The sequence below is a fragment of the Mytilus edulis genome, chromosome 7, assembly GCF_963676685.1.
Source record: "Mytilus edulis chromosome 7, xbMytEdul2.2, whole genome shotgun sequence".
Lineage (NCBI taxonomy): Eukaryota > Metazoa > Mollusca > Bivalvia > Mytilida > Mytilidae > Mytilus > Mytilus edulis.
In genome coordinates this window covers 40661667-40684094 of record NC_092350.1, presented here as the reverse complement: position 1 = coordinate 40684094, position 22428 = coordinate 40661667, and the positions used below count along the sequence as shown (strand labels likewise).

General features: G+C 31.5%; 2 protein-coding genes across 3 annotated transcripts in view; one reads left to right on the top strand and one right to left on the bottom strand.

The window, feature by feature from the left end:
* Positions 1–1811: 1811 nt before the first annotated feature.
* Positions 1812–11112, top strand: LOC139483124 (uncharacterized). Its single transcript, XM_071267156.1, has 6 exons — positions 1812–1995; positions 4859–4972; positions 6798–6857; positions 7791–8060; positions 8809–8988; positions 10388–11112. Exons 1-6 carry the CDS (start codon positions 1812–1814, stop codon positions 10939–10941), a joined length of 1362 nt encoding a protein of 453 aa, XP_071123257.1. The 3' UTR covers positions 10942–11112.
* Positions 11113–15724: 4612 nt separating this feature from the next.
* Positions 15725–22428, bottom strand: part of LOC139481476 (tyrosine-protein phosphatase non-receptor type 5-like) — a 45965-nt gene continuing 39261 nt past the window's right edge. For both annotated transcript variants that reach the window (XM_071264842.1, XM_071264843.1), the window contains 2 exons: positions 19862–22256; positions 15725–19174 (listed from right to left, as the gene is read on the bottom strand). In XM_071264842.1, the coding sequence (XP_071120943.1) occupies positions 22139–22256 (118 nt within the window). In that variant the 3' untranslated portion in view covers positions 15725–19174; positions 19862–22138. The remainder of the gene's footprint in view (positions 19175–19861; positions 22257–22428) is intronic.

The window sequence follows — 22428 nt, the reverse complement described above, 5'->3', positions numbered from 1 at the left end:
AGGATGTTCTTATCCCAGGAATAGATTACCTTAGCCGTATTTGGCACAACTTTTTGGAATTTTGGGTCCTCAATGCTCTTTAACTTTGTACTTAGCAATCTGAGCTGATCTGATCTGAGCGCCCGTCTGAGCGTCACTGGTGAGTCTTAAGTAGACGAAACGCTCGTCTACACAAAAGACACTGGATGGCGGAATCGTACAGATGTTCTCAATCAAAACAATCTACAAAATGATGTATACCACTTTTAAGATACTCAAACAGTATTAAATCAAGAATATAAAATATATTCGTAAAAGAAAGATTAAAGTTCTGTGAGTGACTATAAAAACATGTGCTATTAAACATGTTTTACTAAAACCCGTGAAGTGACATTGTAAACATATCGTCAAATCGGTGTATAATTGTTAAACAAACTATTTAAACTCCCCGTTATAAAATCATTGCGCGATCTGTCAAACTCATTCCGCATGCTGTGCATAATTATATCTCACATGTAATGGTTTTCTGTTGCAATATTGATTTGTTCAGGCATAATTGACAATTAAAACATAAATGTGGTTATAAACACAAATAAAGCAATAAATATAAAAACAGATACCATTTTTCAATATATAGCATATATGGTGATGTGGATAAGGTACAAATATTCAAAGTGATTCTAAATTACTTTAAACCTTATTTGTATGATAAAATCTATTCCAGCATTGGAAGCTTTTTATTTTTATATTTCACAATTTCCGAAATATCCATGGTTGATCGATTGAATATTTTTTTATGGTTATAAATCCAATTACAGAGTTTAATTCATAAATTTGTTACATTATGGCATGTCATAAATCTGTGCTCAATAGTTTCAATGGTTTCATGGCAGAAAGTAAATTTATGAATTTCCTTGTATCTTAATTTTAATAAATTTTCTGTAAGTTTGTATTTTTCTTTCATTTCTTTTCGTTCAATGTGTGCATTTTATTGTTATACTAAACCAATTCGAGGCAAGGGTAACTCTATTTATCATAGTGTCGAGCATTTTACTTATTTTCCCATTAATATAGAAAATATTACATCACGTACTCGCAAATAGTAATATGTGTATATGATGTTTTATTTAATTACATAAAAATAACAAACAAGCTAGTTACTATCGAGCTCGAATATTGCTTGCCGGGGTAGTTTGACACAGTGAATGTGTTTAATAGTTATAAAAGACCATCAAAAGTACCAGGCTTATTATATGATACGCCAGACGCGGGTTTCGTCTAAATGTAAGACTCATCAGTGACGCTCAGGTCAAACAACGCTTTGAATGTTCGCGATAAAGCTTTCTACAATACATTTAGGCCAATAGGATAAGTTAAATTGATGAATAATGTAGAATGTTGAGCTGTTGTAAATATACTTTATATCAAGTATTTAGGAAGTATTAAGGACCAAACGAATGTCACGCAGTCAAAAGAATTAGAGAGCAACTAATTGTGTACGGTTCAAATGTCGCCTCATCATACAGTATAAATTCGTCCGCTGCTGAATTCAGTAAAAAATTGTTCGCCATCTACGTTTTAAACGCGCTATGAAAAATTGGTCATAAGTTACAATGTTGTCCATTTAATTACAGTTTATGACCAGCTAATACAGAATATCCGTCACGTATAAATCTTTATCATTAATACACATTTATTGAAATAAATAGGAACATGTAACAGGTTTATAAAAATATCCGGGTATTATACATGTATATGTAGGTATAGTTAAGGTTTATAACATACAAATCTTCATTAAAGAATCTGTGTATAAAATTAGTAGTGTTGAAATCATGGATAACAATGCTGATTATGTGCCACCTCCGGAGTACTCAGTATCCTTTGAATTTGATGCTGGCCCAAATTCCACAATAGCTAATGAGATATCGGATATAACGATACCAGAGGGTAGCCAAAACACCACAATATCTACTGGAGCTTCGAATATAATGACACCAGCACGTATAACAGATACAGGTGAGTTGTGGTCTACTGCGAAAAATAATAATAATTTCATAACACAAACCAAAATAGAATCTTTTTCTTTTCAGTGGTCTGTTATTTCCTAGATTAACATTGTTATAAATTGTATTTTAGTCTCTGAATCAAGCTTTCAAATATGTTTGATAAAGTAGATTCATGATATATGGCAGAGGAAGCATTTGAACAGGAATATTTGTCATCTCATTTGAGTACAGCATTCCCCTTATTGGGTTATAGATTTCGAATGGATCAATATTTGAATAAATGGGCATACTGAATACGTTTATGGCGAATACAAATTCGGTTTAAATGCAAACGCAAACGTTTTTTCTGTTTTCGTCATCTTTCAGAAGTATATGGTTTGCATACATTGTTGCACGAAATATAAACAGGAAATACCAGGATTGTTATTACACAACATACGATCATCCTTTTAAAGAATGCATTACCGTAAATAACGTGATTTAATTTATATTCGTGGATTGAGGGAAAATAGTATTCACGTGGATATTTAGATATTGCTGTTGTGCATACAAGCCAACAAACAGTAGGACAAAAGACACCAGAGGGACATTCAAACTCATAGATCTAAATAAACTGACAACGCCATGTCCAAAAAAGAAAAAGACAAAAAGACAAACAATAATACACAAGACACAACATAGAAAACTAAAGACCAAGCAAAATTAACACGACACAAAAACTGGGGGTGATTCCATGTGCTTCTGAAGGACAAGCAGATATTGCTCCATATGTGGCACCCGTCGTGTTGCTTATGAAATAACAAAAAGACCCGGTAAATAGACTAATTCGGTAGGTCAAATTCGTGCAAACGAAAATATGTACTTCGTTGACCACTAAAACACGTGAAATCCATTAAAATTAGGTTACTCCACGAACAACTATGAACACACCGCAGTAGGACAGTAGTAGAACTTTTCTCTTCTTTTCCACAGATTGGGCCGATAACATATTCTGTAAAAAGTAAAATCACAAAAATACTGAGCTCTGATGAAAATTCAAAAAGGAAAGTCCAAAATCAAATGGCAAATTCAACTCCTAATACATTTTCTTGTTTAATTTCACAATGACATGAACATAATATAAATAAACAATATGTAAGATTCAGTGAAATCTTAAAATTCATACAAATTAAAATTTATATGGAAAAGGTAATAAATACGCTTATTATATACTTAGTAGTAAATACAGATAAATTGTATGTGTAATAAATCATTGGCAAGCGTGCTGTATCAGCCACCCGTGATGATATTGATATCAGCACGGTTGCAAAAGCTTTATCACACCTTTAATCTGTATGACGTCATGTCAAACCTATAATCTGTATGACGTCATTTCAAACCTCCTTATCTATATGACATCGTGTCACATAAAAAAATTTACTTGAAGTATATGCATGTAATAAAGTGTATATGATATGGCTTTTTTCAATATCACACACCATATCAACCCTCAACCAATATAATCCCTCGAGCAGAGCTCTTGGGATTATATTGGTGTCTCGGGTTGATACGGATATATGATATTCTCTATTTACTACTACATCTACATAAAATTTATCGACAGTGACTGTTGAAATCAAACGGGAAGATATTATCAATCTGTACACTTATAGAAACGAGTTACAGTAAATGTGTCAAGTCACGGATATTTATAAGATTTTGCTGTGTTATGTTAAACTTAAAATTGATTAAAATATGCCCCTATCTCTCATGTCGGTAATATTATTGAATTAATTCCTATAAAACTAGATGAACATTTGTTTACAAAATCTCTACTCCGACAAGAATTCTTAACGGAAAGTCCATAAGCCTATTGCAAAATCAAAAGCTCACACACATAAAACGAATGGATAACAACTGTCATATTGCAGACTTTACAGGCATTTCAAAAATGGATTATGGTTGATTAAACCTAGTTCTGTGACAACCCTTTATATATTTTTTACATACATTCTTTGAAAAAGACTACAAATATTATTGATTTTAATTTGATAATGTATTAGATGGCCTAACAAAAATTTTAATGAATTTTATGATTTTCAGTGGTATATCAAATGTCACCACAATCTACTACCTAGCCCTTTTCTCCTCCTTAATCTTAAGATAGTTAAATCACAAAAATACTGAACTCCGAGGAAAATTCAAAACGGAGAGTCCCTAATCAAATGGCAAAATCAAACGATAAAGCACATCAATAAACTCATCATAGATACAAGGACTAAATTAGTATATACGCCAGACGCACGTTTCGTCTACAAAAGACTCATCAGTGACGCTCGAATCCAAAAAAGTTAAAAAGGCCAAATAAATTACGAAGTTGAAGAGCATTGAGAACCAAAATTCCTAAATGTTTTGCCAAATACAGCTAAGGTAATCTATGCCTGAGGTAGAAAAGCCTTAGTTTTTCAAAAAATTAAAAAAATGTAAACAGTTAATTTATAAATATAACCATATCAATGACAATTCATGTCAGCACAAAAAGTGCTGACTACTGTGCTTGTGATACCCTCGGGGAAATAAATCTCCAAACAAATGGATAACAACTGTCATATTCCTGTATTGGTACAGACATGTTCTGATGTAGAAAATGGTGGACTGAACCTCAAATTATAGATAGCTAAATATCGTATTTGTATGGCAGTTGCATCAAATTCCATTATATTGACTACGATGCGTGAACAAAACAAACAGACATCAAACGTAAAAATGTCGAAAATAGGGGTACAGCAGTCATCATTGTGTTTTTAAAAAATGCATTTGTTCCAAAATTATTCGAGTAGGACAACAAATCTCTGCTTCTATGGTAAATATATGTCTACCTATTTTGATTGTAGGTCCTCCACCAACATATAATTCAATTTTCGTCAGTCAGGAATCCCCAAAGACAAGTGTACTACATGATCACAGGAATATGTGGGAAAAGGTACATGAATGGTTTGAAATGTCAAGTAAGTACATGTTTATTTTTTACCTAATATATAACGTAATCTGGATCAGTGATGTACATGAAACATTTCTTTGTTCCTATGAAGACTTAATAGCTCACAGTTTCTTCTGACATTTGAAAGCCGGCTTCAGATAAAACATTTGATTATTTGTGAATAATAAAAATGAAAGAATGCATACCTGCCAACTGTCACTATTTGGGGGTGATTTCCCCCATGGAGACTCCTAAATGGAATTTTTGAAAGAGCAATTTTGTCTACATTTAAACAAAACAATTAATTTTACAATGACTATAGGCTTATAAGAGTATGAAGAAGCCACAAAACATTATTAAAGTGTATTTGATGGCCCCTTTGAAGGTTTTTTTTTAGGACTATGACAGCCATCTTGCTTGCAAAACCCCCATTGGAATTTTGAAAAGTTGGCAGGTATGAGAATGGACGAACTTTCCGCGGTATCGGTATCCGAACGATATTAGAGGTATTAATGTGGGTTGTTTTATCGGTATTTTCTGTGTTCGTTCATTGAAATACGAAAGTGATTGTGGCGGCCGGTATATTATTTTGTTATTATGAATTCAATCTTCAAACTGTAGCAACGGGTATTAAAGGATCAATATTCAGATATTCAAATTAAAAAGTAAATACCATATTGGGTATTAAATAGGATTTAAAGATTAGTAATCATATTATAGAAAAGTAACAAAAATACTGTACTCAGAGGAAAATCCAAAGCAGAAAGTCTCTAAGCAAATGGCAAAATCAAAAGCTCAAACACATCAAACGAATATATAACAACTGTTATATTTCTGTTATATTTCTGTATCGGTACAGGCATTTTCATATGTATAAAATGGTGGATAAAAATTGGTTTTATAGCTAGCTAAACCTCTCACTTATATAAAAGTCGCATGAAATTTCAATTTTATTGACAACGATGTGTGAACAAAACAAGCAGACACAATACATGTAGGTACAAATGTCAAAAATTAGGGTACAGTGGTCAACATTGTATTATAGTCTAAATCATCAAAGAAAAAAATGTAACAAAGATACACAAAAAGGCATATAAACAAAGCACATAAGCAAAAGAGAAAGACAAGAATACAGAAATCTAGCATAACACAATGACGGGATGTGCAAGTACGGATTTACGTCATATGTAACAAAGAAACACAAAAAGGCATATAGACAAAGCACATAAACAAAAATGAAAGACAAGAATACAAAACTTTAGCATAACACAATGGAGGGGTGTACAAGAAACAAAAAAAGGCATTAGCAAAAATGAAAGACACACAAATACCAAATTATTTATCGTTCTACAGTTTAGACTACTGGCTTTGAAATCTTACACCATATATGGATTTCTTCGCAAAATTTATATCCACTACATTTTTATATGGAAAACACTACATCACTAGTGGGGGAACCTCCACGGATTTCAGTTTACAAAAGGCAAAGAAAACTGGACTATTCAATCACATAATGTATCAATGGACCTTCATCAAAACTCAAGGTGTTTGATCTGTGGACTAACATAAATTTCCAAATGTGCTCATAATTGGAAATAGACTATCCGTTTTCACAAAATTTCAATTTATATATATCTACAATAGTGATCTACTAGATGTTTAAAATTTCCTAATATTAATTCTTCTTGATTGCAATAAAATTGAGAATGGAAACGGGAAATGTGTCAAATAGACAACAAACCGACCGAAAATAAGAAAACAGCCGAAGGCCATCAAGGGCTCTTCAACACTGTGAGAAAATCTCGCATCCGGATTTGAGCTACAAATAATGTATCTATTTCTATTTGTTTCAGTTCTACAACAACTTATTTGGTTAGGTGCTCTAGTCTTTGCAATATCTTATATTCATTTTGGTAAGTCAGTCTTAAATAAAATTGAGAATGGAAATGGGGAATATTTCAAAGAGACAAAAACCCGACCAAAGAGCAGATAACAGCCGAAAGACAGCAATGAGTCTTCAACGCAGCGTGAAAATCCTGAACCCGGAGTTGGTTCTCAACTGGGTCCTAAATAAAATGTGTACAAGTTCAGTGAAAATGGACGTCATACTAAACTCGAAAACGTATAAATCAACTAAAATTAAAAAAAACCATACAAGACTAACAGAGGCCAGAGACTCCTGACTTGGGATATGCACAGAAATGCGTCGGTGTTAAATATGTTTTGTGAGATCACAGCCCTCCCACTATACCTCTAGCCAATGTAGAATAAAGAAACACATAGCAATACACACAGTAAAACTCAGTTTAAAAGAAGTCCGAGTCAGAATAGGTAACAAAAGAAACTAAGCAAATAACAATGATACATAAATTAACAAAGGACCTCTAGAAGTTACTATCATCACAGCTCCAGACATTAATTAAACTGATTGAAAGATTATGTCTTCATCATATGAAAATCAAGCACAATCCGATAATTTTTACTCATACTTGATAAAACACAATACGTTCTCATTACTTGCCATTAATCGTCCATACTTCCATTTGTCAACTAGCTGGAATAACAAACAACTAATAATGACGTATATTGTGTATTAAGCGGAATTTCGTCTCCTAGTGGCCCTTGATCTCTCTTTTAATACTATCTCACAAAAAGCAACGATCACATTTTGATAATAACGTCAAAGTTCAGATTGTGATACAAAATTTGGCGGACAAATGAGCATACAAGAAATACGTCTATATTACATGTAAATATATATATATAGAGGTTTGAACATAGTTTTCAATTTAGATTTGTATATATGATCATATATGTAATAATCGATTTTTGATTTATTATTTAAGGTTTGAATGGTAATTGTTTCAGAATACACTTCAATGAAAATGGAAATAAGGTGGAAGAATTAGACCTTCCGTCATTCATGAAAACAGAGGGTGGAGTATTGTGTGCATTAATTCTCTTTGTCTTTGTGTGGAGATTAATTGGCATTTGTGATACAAGGCGGACACAACGAATCAAAAGGGTAGATTTAGAGGGGAGAAAGAAATGTGGGGGCAACCTCTTTTTCATTTTGATTTGTCTCTCCATGGCAAGTTTTGTAACATGCAGTATAGGTACGTATTTTGCACATCTATAGTGATACTGATTTTAGCAGGAAATTGTAGTGGAATAATAAAAACATTTATTAAAAAATTTAAAACATAAGGAGCATATATCTTTTCTGGTTAAAAAGGCTTTTCCAAACAAAATAATCTGTCACATGTAAACAGCTTAAAACAGATACAACAAAGTATAAAGGAAAATATGATTTTGCAATCCATCAATCCTGCATATACAGTGAAGCACAATCGAGAGAACAATATGCACAATATTTTTTGGGAAATGACACCAGAAAGCCTTTTTTGTCAATTTGCAAGCATTTGATTATATAATTAGATTTAAATTAGTTCCACATTGGTATTAATCACTTAAAATCATTAACAGAAAAGCGAGTTCATATTATCATAAATTAGATACTAAGGTTACCTAGCAGTGTAACTTTCCATATCACTATTATCGAATTGAAATAGTTTTCACTTAATATGTCAGCATATCAGTTCTCGAAAAGTTATCAAAGGTACCAGGATTATAATTTAGAACGCCAGACGCGCGTTTTGTCTACATAAGGCTCACCAGTTAGCTCATAGCACAATATTTATAAAGCCAAACAAGTACGAATGACAAGAGCATTGAGGATCCAAAATTTAAAAAAATTCGTGCCGAATTCTCTCTTTATTTTATGAAAACAAAGATATTAACATAAATGAATAAATAATAGAAAAAGTCCTGTCTTGATTGTTTGTTTATATTTTCTTTTTCCAGGAGCATCAAAAGTAATCCCATTTTATAAATATGAAGTCTCTAAGAACTATACATACGTGTACAACTGTGATTCCAAATTCTATAGCTTTTACCACAATACCAAGATTGGACAATTAGTCGTAGTCGTGCTATATGCTGCTTACATTCTTATCACCATCTTTGTAGTCATTCCAAAGGGAAGTAAGTTTACTAACACAAGTTCAGTCTTTGTAAGAATCATGCTATTAATAATTATTTCAAAAAGGCCGAAAAAATATCCCGCCGACATAACAATCTTTATTTAAAGTTATCCTCCTCTCGAGTTAGAAATTGTTGGTCTTTCGTTTCTGCGTGTCTGGTAATTCGAGAAGTTTCTAGATAAGTAATGGTTAGAATGATAGCAGATTGTAGAGTTAGCTCTCATAATTGTTAATTTCTAGTGCATTTCAGCATAATTATATCTTGAATTACCAGAACTGGAGAAGAAATGTTATATGTGTTCACCATTTATATAGTTTGAACTTAGATTCGTGTAAACTTGAGCGGGGTTTTGTTTGTCATGTTTTCATCATTGTTTGATTCTTAAGCTGATTAGCATTTTAGTTTTGAAAATTTCTCGTTGTGGAGATATATTCCACGAGAAAATGTGAGATGTAAAGAATGTAAAAGAATCAAACAACAAACAATTTCAAAATTTAGATATTTACATAATTTCTGATCTTGCGTTAATAAGTCCAGAAATATAAAGTCGCATTAGATATTATCGTTTGATTAATTATATTCCTGCAGGATAGATGAATTTCTTTGTATTGATTTACATTTTTAGCAGATTAGTATTTTCAGATTTAAATAAGGTCTTGGATAACTCATACGTACTGCTTTTTTCGGTTTTTTTATATTAATGTTTTTCCCCATTTTTATATTATGTGTTGCTGTTACTCAGACCTTACTGAATACATATATTGCATTATTCATTTTTCGAACAAGAAGTCTATATCATGATTTTTTTCATACATCTAGAAATCTGTAGCATTTGAAAACTATATATTGCGTTCCATGTACGAACGCCTGACTTGTTTTAACACTGTTGAGTCTGCTGTGAGACAACCCGCATTGCAGGTGCACCTACTTATAAGCTTATCATTTTTACTGCACTTTCATGTCAGTTCTACTGAAATTTGTTTTCGGAAAAGTAGCAAAGGGTACACATTTTTTCCTTTTATATAACTCAAATTTCGTCTATGACTTCTTTTACGTAATAAGTTAGATAAAAAAAAGAAGAAGAAAACAACACCGTATAAATTCCATGCGTTCAAAGCGTGTTTCTTGATTTACCGTCATCAGAAACGTTGAAAGCAAAATATTTGAAAGCCAATAATGTATATAGAACCGAAACAGTCAAAGAGCTATTAGGACCTACAAAAAAAAGCCAAAGTCAACCAAAGGTCATCTTTGCAGAGGTACTAAACAGAAGTGACACGTTATGAAGTTTATAATTATTTCATATTACTATTCTATTATTTCGCATGGCATACTTCCTTCATTTGCAATAATAAATATGATCCGTTCATCAATTATATATATATATTTTGTATCACAGAAGTGTGGTTTTTGCGACATAAATGGCGTCAGTGGGCCAGTCTTCTTGATGCCGACCAAGATGGCATCATCAGCACACGTGACATGGAGAAGATCAACGCCAGACTAAAAGAGCTCCGACAAGCAATTGGGGAAAGAACGACACCTCTAGATGCAGAAAAACAGAACAAATGGTGGAACAGTCATATATTCAAAAGAGGAGTCGACAAAGATATTTCTATTGACGGCTATATTAATTATCTTGAAGGAATTTATAATCCTGCGGATATGGAGGAAAAAATGCGCCCTGTTATTACTGGCTTTTTTAATTTTTTCTCAACTCCTGAATTCCGAAAGCAGAATCAACTAATTATTGAAGAAGATTTTATCAAGTTTTGGACGATATTAAAAAATATGGATAAACTCCATTGCAGGAGATCATTTATCAGACATTTCCTGAATCCATTGACAATGGCTAGTTTTCTAGAGGATTTCGTTGCCTTTTTATCTTATAATGATTTCTTCGATGAAAACACAACCAGAGTTCATAATTTATTAAAACCTCCAGGAAAGTGAAACTTCATCGTATAAAACTACTAAAACGATCTTTCGAAGTTTACATGTTAGGCATGACCTCTTCTAGAAGTATTCATACCTTCATTTATCACGTAAAAGTTTGGTCTTGCAGCTAGCTAGCGTTCATATTAAAAGAACAATCACAGAAACAAAATATTATTGGCAATATATAGCTTTATGGTGTGGTTCATTTTATATTCTGCAATTTTTCGACTTACGTGTTGGTAAATAAATGTATCTTTATAAACAATGTGGAATTATGGCATGTGTAAAAAGAAAAATAACAAAAATACTGAGCTCCAAAGAAAATTCAAGAAGGAATCAAATGGCAAAATCAAAAGCTTAAACACATCAAACGAATGGATCATATTCCTGACTTGGTACAGTCATGTTCTTTTAAAGAAAATGGTGGTTAATCTAAACCTCTCACTAAAGGTTCATAATCTAATGCCTTTGAAATTCCGACATAATCAACTAGGACTGAGTATACAAATCCAATGACTCATGAGCGTCACTGATGAGTCTTGTGTAGACGAAACGCGCGTCTGGTGTACTAAATTATAATCCTGGTACCTTTGATAACTATTTGCTATCACTAAGAGTTTATTCAAATTTACTTTGTTTCTTCTTTTATTCTTTTACCTAGAGGAAATATCTTTTCTCATACTTTAAAGAATAGGCAGCACACTAAATGCTGATTCTGATCTAGATTTTGAAGTCGGTTATAGGATACAGCTAGGACTATTTCACTATAGCATAATAGTCCTAGGAAACAGTAACAAGGGTATATTATGGCTTATCAGAGTCACATGTTCAATGCTGGGAGTCCTAGAGTAAATTTATCTTGTGCCGACAAATCAAGTGAATTATAAGAAATGACCTTAACAAAATGTTTATCGGAATTGTAAGCAGATGCTGCTCCACATGTAACACCTGTCAAGGTTTTTCACAATCCGTAAAATAACAGATTAAACGAATATCCTGAAACTTGTATCTAATAATCTGAGGCTGCAAATACTTTTCACCTTTGATACGAGACAAATATTACCTTCGCTGTACTTTGCAAAATTTTTAGGAATTGTTGGTCCACAATGCTCTGCAACTTCGTACTTAATTAGGATTTTTAACATTTCTTTAGTGGATCGTCACTGACGAGTCTGTTGTAGCAAAACACAATTCTGACCATCATAAAATTTCATTCCTGGTCTGGTATCTATACTGATTACTATAGGTGAACTATTTTGTAATGGTGATCATAAAACCTTTCAGTATGTAGTGTGATTTCAGTCGTTATCTTTTCTCAGCTCTATTGTAGTTTTTAGTGTAGAGCAAACCCTGTTAATTAAATATGTAAAGTGTGTACCTGCACTAGTGTAAATTATTAATACTGCTAGATATGTAACCAGGTGCTCCGCAGGGCGCAGCTTTATACGACCGCAGAGGTCGAACCCTGAACAGTTGGGGCAAGTATGGACAAAACATTCAAGCATGATACAGCTCTGAATTTGGATTGTGATCAAATTTTTGACATTACATGGTTTTTTTTTACACAAAAGAAATGCCAAGATTTTACAAATCAATTAAAGATTTCTTCTTCAAACTTTTTAAATCTAAAATTAAATAGTTGACACAGCATAGGTTTCTGACACAGAATGAATGTGGTCTAATGAACTTAAAAGTTTTTTTTTGCCTTTGAGCAAATCACTATGCTGTTGAATATTAATCCTCTCAAAAAAATGTTTGAAGAAATTTTCTTTTTATTTATGAAATCTGAAATGAGAAAAATTTAACCCCCCCCCTTTTTTTTCACATCCCCGTTTCCCTTTTTCAAAACTGATATCAATTCAAATTTCTAATGGAGTTTGCAACAATAACTACTCATTTAAATACATCATAAAATATTAAGATGTAAAAAAAACTGCTTGTTATCACTGAATGGTAAAGATTATTTAAATTTATCAGTTGGTAGTAAAAAGTGTATATACATTGTATATTGTATATAACAAAGATTTAAGTTGATTCTGGACAAAGAAAGATAACTCCAATTAAAAAAAATTCTTGCTATTGCACAAATAGGATATTTCTTGCTTACTATTCTGGACAAAGAAAGATAACTCTAATTAAAAAAAAATTTGCTATTTCACAATATTGTGCAATTAGATATTTCTTGCCATTGCACAATACTGTGCAATTGAAAAGACTTGCTATTGCACAATACTTAATATAATAATTTTAGATCCTGATTTGGACCAACTTGAAAACTGGGCCCATAATCAAAAATCTAAGTACATGTTTAGATTCAGCATATCAAAGAGGCCCAAGAATTCAATTTTTGTTAAAATCAAACTTAGTTTAATTTTGGACCCTTTGGACTTTAATGTAGAATTTGAAATTTGAAAACAGGACCAACCAGGTGCTCCGCAGGGCGCAGCTTTATACGACCGCAGAGGTCGAACCCTGAACAGTTGGGGCAAGTATGGACAAAACATTCAAGCATGATACAGCTCTGAATTTGGATTGTGATCAAATTTTTGACATTACATGGTTTTTTTTTACACAAAACAAATGCCAAGATTTTACAAATCAATTAAAGATTTCTTCTTCAAACTTTTTAAATCTAAAATTAAATAGTTGACACAGCATAGGTTTCTGACACAGAATGAATGTGGTCTAATGAACTTAAAAGGTTTTTTTTGCCTTTGAGCAAATCACTATGCTGTTGAATATTAATCCTCTCAAAAAAATGTTTGAAGAAATTTTCTTTTTATTTATGAAATCTGAAATGAGAAAAATTTAACCCCCCCTCCTTTTTTTTCACATCCCCGTTTCCCTTTTTCAAAACTGATATCAATTCAAATTTCTAATGGAGTTTGCAACAATAACTACTCATTTAAATACATCATAAAATATTAAGATGTAAAAAAACTGCTTGTTATCACTGAATGGTAAAGATTATTTAAATTTATCAGTTGGTAGTAAAAAGTGTATATACATTGTATATTGTATATAACAAAGATTTAAGTTGATTCTGGACAAAGAAAGATAACTCCAATTAAAAAAAATTCTTGCTATTGCACAAATAGGATATTTCTTGCTTACTATTCTGGACAAAGAAAGATAACTCTAATTAAAAAAAAATTTGCTATTTCACAATATTGTGCAATTAGATATTTCTTGCCATTGCACAATACTGTGCAATTGAAAAGACTTGCTATTGCACAATACTTAATATAATAATTTTAGATCCTGATTTGGACCAACTTGAAAACTGGGCCCATAATCAAAAATCTAAGTACATGTTTAGATTCAGCATATCAAAGAGGCCCAAGAATTCAATTTTTGTTAAAATCAAACTTAGTTTAATTTTGGACCCTTTGGACTTTAATGTAGAATTTGAAATTTGAAAACAGGACCAAAAATGAAGAATCTACATACACAGTTAGATTTGGCATATCAAAGAACCCCAAGGATTCAATTTTTGATGAAATCAAACAAAGTTTAATTTTGGACCCTTTGGACCTTAATGTAGACCAATTTGAAAACTGGACCAAAAAAACTTCAATAATCAAGAATCTAAGTACATTTTTAGATTCAACATATCAAAGAACCCAACCGATTCATTTTTTGTCAAAATCAAACTAAGTTTAATTTTGGACCCTTTGGACCTTAATGTAGACCAATTTGAAAACGGGACCAAAAGTTGAGAATCTACATATACAGTTAGATTCGGCATATCAAAGAACCCCAATTATTCAATTTTGATGAAATCAAACAAAGTTTAATTTTGGACCCTTTGGGCCCCTTTTTCCTAAACTGTTGGGACCAAAACTCCCAAAATCAATACCAACCTTCCTATTATGGTCATAAGCCTTGTGTTTAAATTTCATAGATTTGTATCTACTTATACTAACATTATAGTGCGAAAACCAAGAAAAATGCTTATTTGGGTCCCTTTTTGGCCCCTAATTCCTAATCTGTTGGGTCCTAAACTCCCAAAATAAATACCAACCTTCCTTTTGTGGTCATAAACATTGTGTTTAAATTTCATAGATTTCCATTTACTTAACCTAAGGTTATTGTGCAAAAACCAAGAAAAATGCTTATTTGGGCCCTTTATTGGCCCCTTATTCCTAAACTATTGAAACCAAAACTCCCAAAATCAATCCCAATCTTTCTTTTGTGGTCATAAACCTTGTGTCAAAATTTCATAGATTTCTATTAACTTAAACTAAAGTTATGGTGTGAAAACCAAGAAAATGCTTATTTGGGCCCTTTTTGGCCCCTTATTCCTAAAATGTTGGGACCAAAACTCCCAAAATCAATACCAACCTTCCTTTTATGGTCATAAACCTTGTGTTAAAATTTCATAGATTTCTATTCACTTTTACTAAAGTTAGAGTGCGAAAACTAAAAGTATTCGGACGCCGGACGACGACGACGACGACGACGACGACGCAGACGCCAACATGATAGCAATATACGACGAAAATTTTTTCAAAATTTGCGGTCGTATAAAAACAATATGATGGGGCAGAGGATGTGTTACTGCCGCAATATAGGAAGTTGAAATGATGAAGTTTGTTTGGCTTTATCAATCTGTGTCAATTTCGAGGAAAAAATCATGACATGAGGCAAACCTTTTAGTTATATTCTATGGGCATCATGTGTTCAATATCTTCAAATAAATCATCAAGTTTGTGATAAATAAACAAATTAGTGTAGACTCTCCTATAAAGATATTCTATTGGCTTCAACTTTTCAATTATAATAGAACAAAACACTATTAAATGAGAGGTTATTTTATTGCACAAAATAACAACAATACAATACAACAGTAAGGTGTAAATGATGTAGTACCAACTCCGGTATCACAGGGATGTACAAAGGAATGATACAGTGATCGATTCTCAAAGATTCTTTTATGATGGAAAGTCTAGTTTTTAAGTAAACTACATCAATACATTTAGTTTCAATACTGTCAGCTGCTATATACTTACCATAAAGTAACAATTTAAAAAAAATTATTTGAATAAATCATATATATAAGAGGAATTTAAATATAATTGATTGCTTTTGTTTTCTATAAGCACATCTTATAAAGATTAAAGAAGGAAAAAAAACACTGACAACTCAAACTTTTTAAAAATAAATGTAAATTGAACTTTTACCTACTTTTCAATATCACATGATTGTCAAAATCATTTTTATAATCAGTCAGCCTTGACGATCACTTTTCTATAGTTACAGTTTAAATATCAGAAAAATAAGTACCATAAAAAAATTAAGACGGGTATCTAATATTAAATGTTTTGCTTTCACTTCACTGTATTATTCCTTTGATGATTAATTATACATATTTAAAGCTTACAAACATAAAGGCATTAAATTATATCAAAATGTAGCTAAACTTTGATTCAGTAATAAATCGACTTATAAAAGAGGTATAGCTGACATATCAACTGTATCAACAATCTAGATTTGGTAAAATATAAACTTACAGATCAGAAGATAACAATTGTTAAGGTAAGACTAAGTGTAAAACTCCTTACCAAAGGATGTCTAGCAGTTGATTTATTTTTAATTTGCATTAATATTGTAATGAACAAGTTGAATTCAAAACCCTTCAAATGTTGATAGAAAAATGCAGATATGTGTTTTTACCCAGGCGGTTTGGCAAGACAGGAATATCTGTCCTTATCAGCAATACAAAACAGGGTGAGAATTAATAATAATTTCAAAAGGAATATATATCTTTAAATTTCAATTAGTGCATTAAGCATTTGAAATAAATGCAAAACCTTTAAGGGAAAATCGAACAAGAAATACTAGAAAGAAAATATTGGTCTGAAAGCAAATTTGGAATGCACATACATCAATCTTTCTTACAGATACAGGAAAAAAACAATGACATTACTTTGTGTAGGGTATAAGTTTTATACTAAGATTAAACAAGACAGAAGATGAACTGTAACATTAAAATATGCAAATTGTTTTACAAAAGCTTCCAGAAAATAGCCATAATTTTTAAACAGTAAATACAAAATCAATGTTTAAAATGTAAAGGAAGTCAAGCTTTCAAAATGAAAGTAGGAACATTTTACGAGATTCTTGTGTGTAAATTCAGGACATAGGAATTTCAATACTAGTAGTACTCTACATTTAACAATAACTCTCAACTGTGTATGGCATCATATCTAAATAAACATTCAATGGTCAGATGAGCTATTCTACAGATGAAATTATAGAATGAAAAATAATAGTTTAGACTAGATAATGATGTAAATCCCTGATACAAGTTAAAGTTCTGGCCTTTGAAATCTTCATCCTTATAATTAATATCTAATCTTGATATTGAAATCTAATTTAACTTGTTTGAAGGTTCTTTTTATTGATGTCCTAATAGCACATTCTAATTCAATTTGCTTGAAATAGTGTTTTTAAATGTACATCACATATTTAAAGGGAGAAAGATGCAGTTTTTTGTTTCCTTGATTTTTTTTTTTATAAATTTAGGTTATATAGGTGGGAAAAAAACTGTTTTACAATTTTATATGTCCAAAATCAATTCAAATATCTGCAGGTTTTTTGGGCTTTCTGATCTTGAATCGGTTATTGATATGGTTAAAGCAGCAAAAATTATATAATAACTGAGATATGACTTCATCAGGGCCGTTAAAGAGATCAAACTAAAAATACAACGAGCTACAAGACCAGCTTGTAGTATAAATGTGATTATCATGGAATGATTTTCAGATCAACTAATGAGCGTGGAGATTCCAGTATATATATAATACGATGAAATTTAGAGCGTTCATCATGAACATTATAATAAATATAAATAAATAGACCACAAATCTCAATATTTAATTAAAACAATATTGTTTGTCCAACTTTTATGTCTATGCCTTTCTTTGGCTGTTTGTTAAATGCAGTGACTTACCAAGTAAACCATTCCATTAAACCATATCTGAGCGTTATAAAGCAAATCAACAATTCTTTTGAATGAAGTTTCACAAAATAATTTTCATCTGAAAGTATTCAATAAATAATCTTGATAGGAAACTACTAATATCTACATAACAAATTGTTACAAAATATTAATATTAAATAGCTGAAATTGAGTTTAGTCTGATATTAAAATAATTCACTGACATAAAATTAAATCTAAGTAGCAAATAATTTAAATTAATTTAAAAATTACATCAGTCTGGTAAGGAAATGTTGGTCACAGATGGTTTTGACATTTTTTAGTCATTTATTCAAAAAGACTATGGGGAAGACCAGATTGAAGATTTCATGAATAACCAGGTGCACCGCAGGGTGCAGCTTTATACGACCCCAGTGGTTGAACCCTGAACAGTTGGGGCAAATTTGGTCACAATATTCAAGCTTGATTCTGTCTGATTTTGGATTGTGATCAAATTTTTGACATAATATAGGGGTTTTTGTTACAAAAATAATGTGGTCAAAGATCTAACAAATCTATTGCACAATACTGTGCAATTGAAGATTTCTTCTTGAAACTTTTCAAAATTCAAAATTTGAAAATTTTTGAAAAAAAAAGGAAGCCCCTCCCCCCAAACTTTTTGAAACCCCCTTGGAGCAATAACCCTTAAACTCAATCCCATACTTTCCATTGCAGTATTGAACCTTGTAGTACAATTTCAGAGAGATCAATACACTTAAACACATGATTGTTTGGAAACTAGAAACATGCTTCTTTTTGGCCCCTTATTTCTAAACTTTGGCCCCATAACCCCTAAAGTCAATCAAAACCTTCTACTTGTGGTTTTAAACATTGTGGTATGATTTCAGAGCAATTGAAATTTCTACACAAGTTATTATCCTGAAACTAGAAAAATGCCCCTAATTCCTAATTGGTTAGGACCATCATCCCCAAAATCAATCCCAACCTTCATTTTGTGGTATTGAACCTTCTGAAAAAATTTCATGAAGATCCATTTACTTAAACTAAAGTTATTATCCGGAAACCAATGTGTCTTCGGACGACGACGACGACGTCATCATACCATTATATGATCCCAAATTTTTTTGGGGTCGTATAAAAATGAAATTACTTAAAGCAACAAATAAGATGCTTTGTCTTAGAGTACCCCAATTTAACCTATAAATCATACAGCGGATACAAAATTTAATGCTGGTATCTATAGTGAGTTTATTTTAAATAAGTGTAAGAAATAGCCTTGTTTAGATCAGACAAAGCACTCCTTGCCTTTAAAGGGGCACTAGCTACGATATATATAAAAAAATAAAGTATGATTTTTTTTTAGATCAACCATTAATCAAATTGGAATAATGAAATAAGAATTTGCTTTTAGCAATCAATTTCCTTTAATTTTGTTGAAATAAGCGATTAAACATAATTTTTGACTGATTCACTTGCAAGTGAAAACGTCATCATCATTCTAACCGGTATTCATGTGAACTTCAAGTTAACCCGTAGCTAGAGATTGACAACGCATGCATTGTACGTGTACTGGTTATTTAAAGAAAAAGAATGTCAACAATGAAAGTGAAACTACGGTAAATCATTTGATTACTAATTCGATGTACATAAAATCATTCTTATATGGTTAAAAACAATGAGAAACATCTATTTTTAATCTATAAAATAAAATCAAACAGACCTATAAAAATGCAATTGCGCGTGTTGGTTTAATCTATTCGTATCTTTATTTTTGTTTACATCGCTTATATGGTCATCTGAGGTCAAATCGATAGTTAATTAGATGGCGTCTGGACTAAAATACACACGAAATGAACCTATATATTATCTACCCCATGCTCTGTAAACTGTTTATTTTAGACTTTTGATAGTTTGGATAAATGTTTTACATTGTTATAAACCAAATATGAGAATTTGAGTCAAATCGGTTACAATGAATTTGACAGCTAGTGCCCCTTTAATAACATATTTTCAAATGTACTCAAAGGATCAGCGCACTCTGTGAATTTTAAACTATTACAAAATGTAGTACATTATAGAAATATATAATAATAGTATAAATAGACACAAGAAACATGTAATATTAGCACTATAGTATTGGTTGAATGAAGTTTATGAATATTTACAACATGTTACATGTAAGAATTATACCATCAAATATTTATAAATCTGAAGGCTTTTACACAAAATCAAATTCAAGTGTGGAATACATATTTTATAACTTTCAAACACATTTTCTCATAAATGAAAATAGATTATTTGCTAGATTTTCAATGTGATAATTTATCATCTAGTTTAAAATTTTATTTCCCTTAATTCAACTATGTCTTTTTCAAAATAATAGGTCCTTAAGGAAATGTTCAAACAAATTGGAAGTATCTCTTCAACAATGACAACAAAAATAAAACAGATTGCAGTTTTAAATTAAACCATTTACAGAATGGTGTAATATGATTTTCTAAAATAGAAAAAAAATCTTTATAAATTGCAACATTAATAACAGGCATACAAAAGCACAAATATATTGTACAGCACATTCTTCACATAAACAAAGGGATAAAAACTGTACATATCACAGGTATCATTAACAAACATGTACACAGTCACATGTTTGACATGTGATGTCTTTTACCTCACATTTCTGGTCACATGATTAATGAAGCTTGCAATCATAAGTAAGTCATGGAAATAACTGAAAGCACATCTTGCAAAAAATATACAAAAAAAATATATTTAATTCATGAACGTGTTCATGATAGTAGAGTTTTTTTGGTACAACATTGATCTCTTTAAACCGAGAAATTTTCTTAATAAAATCAAGATTGAGTTGAATATCAATATAACCTGATCGACTCCTAAAATTGAGTTAGAATTCAATGGAACACTTTACTTAAATGCTAAAATTCCAACCTCTTTATTATCAACAACTTTTTTAAAATTTATACTTTCCATCTTATATCATCAAGCATCTGATGCCTTTGACAATAAATATCCATTCTATCAAGTTAAAAAACTTAATAACAGTGATACTCATTTTGCCATTATAACATAGTCAACAAGAATGTGTCCATAGTACACGGATGCCCGACTCGCACTATCATTTTCTATGTTCAGTGGACCGTGAAAATGGGGGTTAAACCTTTAATTTGGAATTAAAATTAGAAAAATCATATCATAGGGAACATGTGTACTAAGTTTCAAGTTGATGTAACTTTAACTTCATCAAAAACTACCTTGACCAAAAACTTTAACCTGAACTTCGCACTATCATTTTCTATGTTCAGTGGACCACGAAATGGGGGTCAAAACTATAATTTGGCATTAAAATTAGAAAGATCATATCATGGGGAACATGTGTACTAAGTTTCAAGTTGATTGGACTTCAACTTCTTCAAAAACTACCTTGACCAAAAACTTTAACCTGAAGCGAACGGACGCACAGACGGACGCACAGACAGACGGACGAACGAACGAACGGAGGCACAGACCAGAAAAAATAATGACCCTCTACTATCGTAGGTGGGGCATAACAAGAATATGTGCTCATTGGTCACCATGCCCCCTCAAACTATCACAATTCCATGTTCAGTGAACCACAAAATGTTTGGAAACACTCTAATTTGTTTTGTTTTTTTATTGAACAGTTCATAATTAACTGTGTAAATTTAATGTTTCAAATTGATGTGACCACAAACTAAGTGACCACAAACTAAGTGACCACAGACTAAGTGACCACAAACTACCCTGAACTAAAACTTTTACCTGATACAGCATTGATAGACGCAAAGACCAGAAAACAAAATATCCCTCTACTATTGTAGGTGGGGCCTCAAAATAATCTCACTTAAAATACCATTCACTTTTAGGTGAACAAAACGAGGTAATAAGTTACTATCAATTGCACTAAATTCTTATCAGTCACTGTCCTATAACCTGCCTTTATAGTCATTTCAACCTATTGATATGCAAAATAATATAAAATAACAAAATGTTTGTATACAAAACTTCTAGATGTTTAAGCAAGGCTTATATTTAGTGATGTTGCATACTGTAGTTATCTTTCAAACAAAACCAGTTTCAAACTTCTTTGAAATTTTCATATAAACTTAAAGATAGAATTTTCAAAACATAACATTGTGCCATTTAAACATTCTATGTTGTTGACCTTGATGAACTAAAATAAGTATTTAGATTGTGTGATGTGTATGATGTCTGACTGCTGATCTGTTGTTAATCACCAGGGAAACCATTCACTGTTGTCTGCTCTGGTTCAGCTAATTCTTTTTCATATTCACATAAGGCCTGGTGTATAAACTCATATTGTTCATGTGTCTGAATTGTCCCACCTCTACAATGAAAACCAAAACTCAATGATAACGTGTACATTTAACTATCTGAAACTGCCTATAAAAAAATCTTCAGAACTTATAAATATGAATATTATTTTTCATTTAGTTATACCCATCAACTCTCATGTTAACACTTTACCCAATGTATTTCACATATACATTCTCATTCAA

Bases quoted from the DNA above. Each gene is read 5' to 3' on its own strand.
- LOC139483124 (XM_071267156.1), top strand. From the start codon at position 1,812: ATGGATAACAATGCTGATTATGTGCCACCTCCGGAGTACTCAGTATCC. The intron at 6,858-7,790 runs GTAAGTCAGTCT...TTATTATTTAAG, and splicing joins AATATCTTATATTCATTTTG to GTTTGAATGGTAATTGTTTC. The intron at 8,061-8,808 runs GTACGTATTTTG...TTCTTTTTCCAG, and splicing joins TTTTGTAACATGCAGTATAG to GAGCATCAAAAGTAATCCCA.